This window comes from Pseudophryne corroboree, chromosome 9 (assembly GCF_028390025.1).
Source record: "Pseudophryne corroboree isolate aPseCor3 chromosome 9, aPseCor3.hap2, whole genome shotgun sequence".
In the NCBI taxonomy this organism is placed as follows: Eukaryota; Metazoa; Chordata; class Amphibia; order Anura; family Myobatrachidae; genus Pseudophryne; species Pseudophryne corroboree.
This window is the reverse complement of record NC_086452.1, coordinates 326,095,292-326,107,083: the sequence shown is the minus strand read 5'-3', so window position 1 is coordinate 326,107,083 and position 11,792 is coordinate 326,095,292. Positions and strand designations below refer to the sequence as shown.

The 11,792-nt window shown below is 40.5% G+C and overlaps 1 protein-coding gene across 9 annotated transcripts in view; it reads right to left on the bottom strand.

Annotated features, from left to right (window-relative positions):
- Positions 1–2,524: 2,524 nt before the first annotated feature.
- Positions 2,525–11,792, bottom strand: part of MGAT3 (beta-1,4-mannosyl-glycoprotein 4-beta-N-acetylglucosaminyltransferase) — a 178,371-nt gene continuing 169,103 nt past the window's right edge. For 7 of the 9 annotated variants that reach the window (XM_063940507.1, XM_063940504.1, XM_063940509.1 and 4 more), the window contains one exon: positions 2,525–8,611. In XM_063940507.1, coding sequence (XP_063796577.1) covers positions 7,096–8,610 — 1,515 coding nt within the window. In that variant the 5' untranslated portion in view covers position 8,611 and the 3' untranslated portion in view covers positions 2,525–7,095. Of the gene's footprint in view, positions 8,612–10,290; positions 10,362–11,792 lie in introns of all 9 variants that reach the window. The other 2 variants (XM_063940502.1, XM_063940503.1) reach the window with 1 other exon arrangement.

Sequence of the window (11,792 nt, the reverse complement as noted above, 5' to 3'; positions counted from 1 at the left end):
AGCCAGTTTCCCAAACTCCGCCATTACAGCCCAGGTTTTAAGGATATCCATGCTTGAGTCCAGATGGTTACATCAAAATAACTAAGGTACTAATTAAGTCACCAGTGCTAAAGCATGGAAATCCTTAAAACCTGGACTGTAATAGCAGAGTTTGGGAAGCTCTGCTTCTGATTATAGCATCAGTCTTTTTCCTACAGGTAATCTACAGATGTGTCCTCATACATCTTTGCTGCAGTCACAACAAAGCCCCTCTTGTCACGCCAGGTTACGTGAGAATCTTCTAGCGTCTGGGCGCCTTTTTTGCCGATAATTCCTGGAAAACACTGTAATGTAGCATTTTGTTTGCAGTTACAGCCGCAGATGCACACAGAACATAGGCATGCTGCATATCATTTCAATCAGCAGAGTCTGCTTGTGCGTATTATTTGCATTTACGATGCGAATAAGATGCATTTTATTTTCGGCAACCAAAGACGCCCAGCGCTAACAGAGTGTACGGGACCTATCGGCTCACACATGCAATGCATCTCCTGCTGTGTTGAGGCAAGATGAATGAGGACACATCTGTATGGACAATTACAAATAAAAAAAACAAGTATTTTAAATCAACTTATTGGGTGGGATGCCTTATAGCTAAAAATGCTGTTTTCGGAGGTTTGACTGCTTTTCTCATATGCACAAAGCTCCGGAATGCAACACATTCTGGAGTCTGGACCTGGTAGGCAAGGCCATCTTTAGATAGCAAAGCCTAATAGAAGCCTATGGTTTTCTTATCGCAGACATCCCTGAGCGGGATCCAATGGGATCCCTCCCAGCACCCCCCCTCCCCCCCCCATGGCATGCATATCAGCCGACAGATCAGCAGAAGGACTCTCGGGTAATAAACACAGGAGACCTTCTATCGCAAAGGACAGCTCTTATCAGGAGAGCTGTGATTTTTTTCAATTATGCGTCATTAATAAATGCTGCTATGCTTGCGATGAATGGCGGGATGCTACACATGCAAAATGCGATGCTTGATGCATCCTGCCCATTAACTGAGTTTATCTAACATGTTACATGAGAAAAGAATCAATGCTAAGTTTGGCCATATACAAATATCGGCTACTGGGGGGCGGAGGGTAAGCTGCGTCCCGGGAGGGTAGGGTTAGGCTGCGGGGAGGGGGGTTAGGTTTAGGCAGCGGGGATGGGGGTTTAGGTACCTATCGGGGGGGTTGGGGGGGGTAGGGTTAGGCACCTATGGGGGAAGGATAGGGTTAGGCTGAGGGGAGGGAGGGTTAGGGGGTTGGGGAAAGGGGGTAACACACCTTACTCACCCCTGTCAGCTTATTAACAATCAGGATCTCGTCGTTGGTATTGCGAGCGCCGGGATGCCAAGTGCCGGCAAATCATACTGATCCCTTCCCAGCGGCTGCTAATGTCTGCCACCGGGTGAGGGGTACTGCCATGCTGACCGATTAGCAGCACAGCAAACACTAGGGGAGGGTGCAAGGAAGCAGTGGGACCAGAAAATCCCTTTTTAAAGTGGTATCTGCGGGAAGATTCTCTTTGTGCATCTGCCCATGCTGTATATCTGACTGTTCACATCAATTGCAACCAGATCAGATAATGCAAACGATGCTTTCATGCCAGGCAAGTGGCTAATGTAGTAATCATCTATAGAAATAGGTCGACGTCTGGTCTATGTTGCATTTAAAATATGCAATTAACCATTAAAATACGGCTTCAGTATGAAACACCGGTGGCCGCGATTCCGGCCGTCAGTATATCGACAGCGGCATCCTGGCTACCAGAATACCGGCAGCGTGGCTCGCTGCGCTCACCACAGGATATATTCTCCCTCTATGGGTGTTGTGGACACTCAGAGAGGGAGAATAGCCTGTGGCGCCGGTATTCCAATGGCTGTATTTCACCGCTAGTAGGGATTCCAGCGTTGGCATTGTGACCTCTGGGATCCCAACTAGCGGTATTGTAACCGCTTCCCTAAAGTACTATTCAAGTTTAATAACATAGAAAAATCTTCCCCTTTAAAAAAAATCAAATAGGAATTTGCCTACCTGCTGCGGGCTATTGGCAAATAGCAAAAAAAATTAAAAAAAAAAAATATATATAAAAATAGACCACAGCAGCCAAATTGGGAGGGATCACAACATTCTCAGCTAGTCAGAAGCAGCTGCTGAGTGCCATCATCATCAGTGTGTATTCTGCGCCAGGTTTCAAACATCCGCAAATGATACCCCTCCTGAAAAGACCATAAACGTCTTTCCTGTGGCCTGCATTTGGAAGAACACGCGCTTATTGTACTTGGCATACGCCTGCGCACCCCTTCCTTCATCTGTTCCGCCACTCTTAGAGGAAGCAAAACATAAACCAAGGCAAAGATGTGCAAGAATAGTTTGTGGACATGTGCAGTACAAAATTAACTTACGGCCAATTCTACAGAAGCCCCACAATGTTTAATAGGCCTGCTCACCTGATACACAAAACATAACATATATGACAAATAGAAATCAATGCAGAACTATTCAAATGTTCACGATCTTTATTTACATATAGCGACTTATGTGTCTGTATCATTGAGAAATCAAAAATAGATTTTTACATATATCTACACATATACATTATGTACACACACCACTTATATTACATGCAATCATATATATGTCATTTATTGATAATTGAACAGAAACGTTTTTTTTTCCTCTTTTGCATAATTTACATTGTAGGAGTCTTCCTGCTGATTAAGATGCCAATTGCTGAGAGAGAACATTCAAAAGTTAAAGTGCACCTGTGTTTGACACAGAGTGGAGACAGCTAATGTGAGTGCTGGGGATGCAGTTAAATTGCCGGCAGTCGGTATCCCGGCGATCGGGATGCCGACACCGGAATACCGACTGCCGTCAGCCGGAATTCCGGCTCACAGGGGCTATTCCCACTTGTGGGTGTACCAGACACCCAGAGAGTGGGAATAGAACCTGTGGAAAGTGCAGCGAGCCACCAAGCCGGCAGCGCTCGCCCTGCTGCCGGCATAATGACGGCCCGCATCCAAACCGTCGGTAATACATACTGATCCCGAGTGCTGAGCCACTATTCATAAGTGTGCAGTTTATTTATTCACTAAGAACCAGTGCCCAACATGGCAGCTTCCACTGCGTATAGGTGACAGGTATCCTTTATCATTTTGACTAAAATACGTATATGGCAAACTATTAGTTAGTGACCATCAATAACAATGATGGCGGAATCTGTAAAGACATCCTAGCTAACCTGTTGAGGTGGATGAGAATTTTAGCAAAAGAAATGAGAAATCATGACTTTCCCTAGAATGGTGAATTGAAAAATTAAATTATATTTTACACAGCTGATTAAGACAATCACATTTTTATGACACTGTCCCTTGAAAGTCTGAGAGCTTTACAAAGGGGACAATATAAACAAAGACAAAGTGTGCCAACATATAGTATACAGCCTGTGATTGTTTGGAGCAGGGCAATTAGAACTTTCCTAGAACCATCAAAGAGCACTTTGGTTGTAACAGTTTATTTGATAGGTTTGCAGAATTTCTTCCATTTTTGGCAGATATTTGTAATACTGTACAACGTTCCCTCTGACAAACAAAATAATGGTTTCGTTTGGATTAAACAGGCATTGTGTGTTTCCACACTGCCCTCATCTAATAAAGCTAAAACACTTAAAATGAAAAATGATATGTGGGGATAAGCCAAGTGGAAATAGCAGCCTTTCTTTCAGTAGTAACCGGATTCCCTACCTGTAAAATGATATAACTCCCTTTCATAATGTTTCATATTATTGACACATAGCTTTGGATTATAGATGCTGACAGTTTGACAGTGTAATCAGGGGTGAGGTTGCATAGTGCCTAAGCATTATTAGAGGATGACACTTTGGGTGGGTGTGGGGGTATCTTACTATCCCTGATAAGTTTGCACACGTGAAAAATTGTGTGGGTCTTTTTGCAAATCTTTTTTTTAAATTTCCCTATCCGATTGTTCCCTTTGAAAACCCTCCGTTTTAATATGAAAATTCACAGGGTCTGCAAAAAGCTGCGGATCTGTGTGTTTTTGCAGCAAATATCGCAGATTTGAAGTATATTTATGAGGGATTTCGTTTTGCCTGCCTTAGACAGGCGGAACCAAACCTCCAGTAAGTGTCGGCTGTTTGGGCTACTTGGATAGCCCCAGGCGAATCAATTAGCCTTGGTAAATTACCGAGGCTAATTGGGTAACCGCCCTATAAGTATATACGGCACAATTAACAAGACAGTTTATATTCTTATTTTGCTTTGTGTGAAAATGTGCTGTTACTTATGCTTTTATTTTGAAACACTAACAAAACAGAATGTGACTGGATTACATGGGTACCTGCACATTTTTGCACCCAGCACCATCATATAATCCCCTATGTGTAGAATCTGTTATGGATTAGTGCTTAGGTTGGCAACACACAAACTCCCAAAATGCATCTGCCGTGCCTGATTATAGCTATACAGTATACAAACAGCTCAATTCCGTATGAGCACTTTATATTACTGCCAAGACCTAGCGGAAATAAATACAAAGTATCCAACTATGGATAGTGTACAGTATATTTTCCTGTAACTGTCACTCAGCATTCAGAATACCAGCCTATGCATGTATGTCTACCTTTGTTGCATGGTAACTTACCGTTCTAGGCTATTATAAACGGTCATACAAGCATACATTGATGTCTGGCATTAGTGCATGTTGCTATAGTTACTGTAGTATGCTACCATGTTTCTATATTCATGATTTACTGACAACTATTTACAAATCATTATTCGTATTTCCTCTGATGGCTAATGTTTGAAATAAATCACTTATGATGCTAAGCACATTTGAATTTTTTAGCAATATAAAACAGGGTCATTAATATCATTTTAATTTTGTGTTCCTAAAAACGTACTAAGGTAATCTTGTTGCCAGAAAGATGTTGACAGGAGTTCATAAGTTCTTCATTTCATTCATAACTTAGCATAAAAATAATGATATAGCAAGGATTTGCAAATCAATAATTGGTGATTAACTTTGTTTTCTTAAAAGGAGGAATTTCCAGGAGTCCTCAGGAATGAATAGCAAAAGCCCTTGATGTGTGGGTTTTCAGTTGGAAAGCACGCTTTGAAAGGCTGAATGCAAATATCAAAACTCTTAGAAACCAATAAATTAATTTAAAGCTTATAAAACAAATGTGAATTTTAAATCAAGACACAAAAATACAAACAGGGGAATAGAACAAATGGCAGGATGAGACCCTTTATGTTAATCTTAATCCTTTGCCATGTGACATCCTTAATTAACAGTGTACATAGTAGTCAGAAACACACCGTTGATAATGCCCACATCTTATCCACATCCAATTTACCATGACGACATCACATTTCTCTCAAAGTTAAACAGCATTTTCTACATATTTTCTGCATTTTCTACATATACCAAATGCCGCCTTTGTTCTGTCATGTGACGTCTACAGTTTAGTGATTCTGTGTGTGATTTATCAAACCTTCTAAAAAAGGAAAATTGGAGGTGTTGCCAGAGCAACCAATCAGATTCTAGGTATTAGGCTCTAGGAAGTAGTAGATAAATCGTAGCTAACAATTGACTGGCTGCTATGGGCAACACCTTGATTTTTCACATTTAGAAAGTCTGATAAATCTCCCCCTATGTCACTCAAACACGGCAAAATAATCTTTGCAACTAAAAGCATTATTCTCACCCACATGGGCTCTAATATGAGCAGACTGTCATATAATGGCAATTCCCTTTTAAATAAACCCATAATCGTGCAAACCATATTCCCTTTGCAAGCATAGAGTATAATATTATCTTTACTTAATCCACATTGAAACTGGATGCAGACTCTTCTATTATATTTATAATAATTTCTAAAAAGTGCGAAGTGTCAGAGATATAACTTCCCATACTGTCAAAGCTTCCTATTTTGACAGTGATGTATTTAAAGTGGGTTATTACAGGGTCATCTGTTTCGGCTCGGCAGCCCATGTAAACCAGATGCAAAAAACTAAACCTTTCAGCTTCAAATTCAAAATTCAGGCAACCAGCTTGATTTGTGATGTAATTTTTATCAAATGTAAACTGAAGCTTGGAGTCAGATGTGTTTTTTCTGCTTGTGTTACTACAGAAGATAAGGTTGCTATAGAACAAGCAGCAAGACCCATAAAAGACAAAGATTTTCTTATGTCAAAAATTATATAATAACTGCAGTACAGATGCCTCCTGTTTCCACTAAAATATGTTTATATTTTGATAAGGATTTGTACATAATGTACTCTTATTTATCATTTGGCAACAAAAGATAAATGCCTTGTGCAGGACAACAAGGCGCAGCAAAAAAAGTGCACTATCCCTTCATATTTACCACTACACTGCCATTCTTCCCATCCCTTTAGGCCTACAATGCATTGGCACCAGTGATGATGAAGTTGGAGATATCTAGCAACCTTTCAGCTTGATCATGTTGCCGAGAAGTATAACAATGTATTTCCAGGATCTTGCTAATAAGCGTTAATAAAATGTAACCCATTTGCTTTCACGGAGTGTCTAGAAACTATGGAAATTTCTGGAAAATCCCCAAAGAGTTTCTAAAAGTAGGTTTTTCAGTGTTGAACCTGGAAGTGCATAGTCATACTCAAGTATATTATTTCTGGCAAAGCATTGATGATTCCCTAAGACATCAAAAGAGATAACAGGAAAGATATGTAAACATATAATGTTGCATAAACAGCTGCACTGACAAAACAAACATTAGACTGGGGTATCACTGTTGGAATACCACTCACTTGTTGGGTAACTATTACCACCATCAATCTCCTGAGAATTTCATTCCCTCAGTTACAACCATACAAAAAAAAAAGTGACCAGCCAGTATACCACTAGTCTCAATGGGTCAAAGTTATTACGTTCCAATCTGGTTAGTGGAGAATCTCCTTTCCAGTGGATCCACGAGGGAGCAAAAGAAACAAACATAAGAATCTAAGTGTAAATTCCAAGTGGCTGAAGATACTCGTACCATTTTCAGCATTATCGTCTCCCAAACACCTCAGCTATAAGGGTTTTTAAGTAAGTATCCAAAACGTTGGGGGTTTTCTATGATAAATTTTGGGGCATACATGTGCTCATGTGGGTCGGCAGCTGGGTATTCTTGCTTGGTCCCATCAAACCAGCCCCCTGTCTTTATGAGCCATCTGATGTAGTTTAGGTCTCTTTTGTCTTCATAGTCCCCCCATCTTGGAAAATCCCCATTTTGTGCAGATATCAACTTAAAATAGATCCCTTCTGGTGGAAAGCACCAAGAGCAGTGCCACCCAGCAAAGTGTAAAGGGCTTCCCAAAGACCACTGAACCAAAATGTGCCCAGTTTTGTTCTCATACTGACGGAAGTTGGGCATTGTATAGTACTCCCGCCGTCGCAGGCGGATGCCATCCGTGCCATACACAGAATGAAGCATTCCAATGGTGCAGCCAGAAATCACTTCCAAAGTACCCGGCTGCTTCCAAAAATAGCCATAGAGAGATTTGCGCATGTGGAAAGCAATGGGTTCTGTCCACCCATCGTATAGCTTAAGAAATAGTACACCCTCTCTGCTGGGAATTTCATCAGCATCATCTATGATGAAGAGGTCATCATCTCGCAAGTTGCGTAATCGCCCAATCCCATTCCGAGTCAGAAATGTCCGCAGATAGTCATCGGCTATCCACCCATCCTGCTTCCCACCTTCTGGGAAATGGTTTAAGAAAACATAGACCACCTTGGATTTAATATAGTCAAGTGATCCATTTAGGAGCATTTGGCGAAATAAGAGAGGACGAGCCTCCCCATAGGCTGTAAAGTTCGATTCACATATTAAGAAAACATCAACAGCCCCATCCAGCTCATGAAATCGTGTTTCTAGAAGATCAAACTCATGGTTGATGTTGATGGCATTGATAACACGACGTGGTTTTAGACGTGGCGTTAGCCGGTCCTTTGTGGGAAGATTGGAGTGCTGAACAACTGTGGGAACCCCACAACTAGGTCCATGCCAGCCAGGCAAACACACACACTCCACCCATTTCCTGCGCCGCTGTGTTTGCGGTTGCTGCTGCCGAGCAACACCAGGTGATACCTTACGTACAGAAGTTCTTTCTGGTTTTTCAGAAGGTAAGCGGTCCAGTGACTTTGTTCCTTGTCTGAAACATACACCGCCTGATTTAGTCCGCACAAAATACTCTGTTGTATCTTCCTGCAAAACATATTCTTTCAGATGCAATTCATCTGTGTTTATACCTTCATCATGTCTTGAAGGAGGTGGTTTGGGTTGCTGAGGCAAGATCTGAGGTGGTCGGTAGTAGCCAGCGGTGCGCAATACCTGGGTACCATCATCACTTCTCTCTGAATGTTGAGGCATCAAAGGGCGAGACTCCCAGAAGAAGCCAGAAATGAAGTTGGGACTTAGAGCGACCAATTCACGGGACACGGAAACGTAAGACAGGGCTTTCAGGAAGTGGAGGACAGAGATCACACACAGGCCAGCCATGCAAAGCAGCAGGAACATCTTGTGCCACCTCATCTTCATCCTGTGCATGGAACAGAAACACAAAGATGTATTAAAAAGATCAACACTTCTGCCAACATTACTTCGAGCTTAGATTTACAAGGTTTTTTTTTTTGTCTAACTAATAATAGGTCACAAGTAAGATAACTACGCTTTAAATTTAGATTGTTTAGCAAATGCTCAGCATGGAGTATCTAAAGCTGGAACATGGCGATTGAAGCAAGGTAAGCTGAAATGGTTACAGTTATGAGTGACATCTGTAAACCCTGATTTTAATGAGCATAAACTAAGAAACTAAGTTTAAAAAAAGAATTTGGGTAAAATGACAGGTTTAGCATGTAATACGTGTCTGTTTCAGCACTGCTTTTGCAGCAGGTAGAACAGGAAAAGTGAGAGGAGTGTAAATTCCTCAGCAGTGTGTGACGACAGAAACGTGTGTAGTGCCTCTATTGCAGATAGTAGACTACACTGTACATAAATTAACTCAAATGTTTTTTTGCCCAGTTCTCTAATTTCTACTATGCTCTAGTACCGCGTTCCTTCTCCACCTCATAATAATCGCCTTTGGATCACTGATCAGAACATAGTTCAGGCAAACTAGATGTGCCACTATATCCAAACTCAATGAGACCTTACTGCTATTTAACAAGCAACATCTGGACATCAATCTCTACTTAAGATATAGAACAAGCTACTTCTATGCCATGTTATTCATGTCAATTCAGGCAAGGGCATAGCTGCATTTCAATGAATTTGCTTTCATGCGAAACACATTCTGCCGATAACTCACAAAAGTCCTCTGAACTGTGCTAAAAAGCTGTATGGCAACCCTACATACTGTATATAAATACGTATATTAAATGCACTTGTGAGATAGGATTTGCAACCAATGGATGAGGGCTGAGAAGGGTGTGGTAGGTTGGGGTGGGACAGTGGGGGGGGGGGGGGAACGGGGGTACGGACGACGACTGCAGAACAAATAATGTAACATGACAAGTTTATAGTGAAACAATTGTAAAGGGTTTTATTTTTTTAACAAGATCTTTCTGTAGAAATAATTAGAAACAAAAGGCATTTGAATACAAGAAATAATAATAACTTCTGCATTTTATTTAGCAAATTATTGGATAAATAGGCCAACCTTTACACACCACAAAACAATGTGTTCTAGTGCAAGACCTCACAGAAGTCTGCTGGATTTTAATGCAATGCAACAGACAATTATAAATCACTACAATATAAAGCTATTGGAAATCAATATATTACACTTCTCTCCCAAAGAGTTTTCATGCTGCAAATATTTTAACACTCACACGAAAAGTCAACCAAAGTTCGGTAACACCTAAACACTATGTGCTCTGCATCCAAACCAAATAAGCAATTTAAGACTATGACAGCCAAACATTCCACGGAGGTACATGGAATCAAACACAAACCTGTTACAGACCTACACAGTAATGACACAGCCATCTATCTATTTCATTGGAGGCTCTTCGTGACCAACAACATTGGCAATTTTCTGTTGTACCACATAGAAGTGAGCAGGAAAATGTGGTGATATTGAGTAAACATATTCTATTGTAATGTGTGCAGCCAAAAATCACAGAATTGAATATGGGTAAATAATAGGAGAGGGCTGTTTAGGAACTGGTCAACATATTGTAGCCTCTATATTAACACAAAGCCACATTTATAAGTCACCTCATCTTTAAAATCCCTTGCCTGGTACTTCTCTGTGATTCAGCTTATGTTTTCCTTTTCTTCAAGGACCACTAAAAGCAATATAAATGTAGGAGAGAGGGAGACAAAAATAGAGTGATATTCAGCATAGCTGCCAATAATGAAAATAAACCTGAGCCGCCTTGTTCCTAAGCATCTAACCATGTCACACACAGTACTGTAACTATGTCACACACAAATCTGTAACCATGTCACACAAACACAATACTGTAACAATGTCACATACACAATACTGTAAACATGTCACACACAGTACTGTGTGGAGCATATAGCCAGTGTTATAGATTTTGAATGTTATTAGAATTTCCTTGTTTTTGGTTTAAGTACACTTCTCTTCAATAACTTATAAAGCCAAGAAACTAAGAACAAATTGTAAGACGTGCACCCACTATACTTGAGACAATGGTTTTATATTTTCTGTGCAGCCAAATGTAACCTGAGAGGTTGATTAAACTGTTTTTCAATGAGATTAGTGCAAACCATACTCTCCCGAAACGTCTGTAAGAATCGTGAATTTCAGGGGTTCCAGGTAGCGCAGGTGTCCCTGTGGCATCCTGCCACTTCCTAGTGAAATGGACAGAATGGGCCCTGCCTCCTCTGCACGATGCCACAAAATAGCAGCATCGCAACACAGGGGGCATGGCCATGATAGGCTGGGCAATGTGGATTGCGCTATCACGCTGGCCACCTGAAGAAGAAAAGTAGTGTTGTGCTCCTCAAACTCCTTAATATAAACGACCTAGCATGTTAGGATTGATGGTCTTTTAATGGCTTATAATTGTACGCCTGATTATCTCACCCCGTCTACCATCTTTGCTGACAAACCTTGCCCTGCCACACTGTCTATATGTGAGTGAAACAAAAACACATACACACATATAGAAAGATATACTGTGTGTATATATATATATATATATATATATATATATATATATATATATATATATATATATATATATATATATATACACACACACACACACACACATTATATATATATATATATATATATATATATATATATATATATATATATATATACATATACATATACATATATATATATTAGTGATGTGCACCGGAAATTTTTCGGGTTTTGTGTTTTGGTTTTGGGTTCGGTTCCGCGGCCGTGTTTTGGGTTCGACCGCGTTTTGGCAAAACCTCACCGAATTTTTTTTGTCGGATTCGGGTGTGTTTTGGATTCGGGTGTTTTTTTCAAAAAACCCTAAAAAACAGCTTAAATCATTGAATTTGGGGGTCATTTTGATCCCATAGTATTATTAACCTCAATAACCATAATTTACACTCATTTTCATTCTATTCTGAACACCTCACAATATTATTTTTAGTCCTAAAATTTGCACCGAGGTCGCTGGATGGCTAAGCTAAGTGACCCAAGTGGCCGACACAAACACCTGGCCCATCTAGGAGTGGCACTGCAGTGTCACGCAGGATGCCCCTTC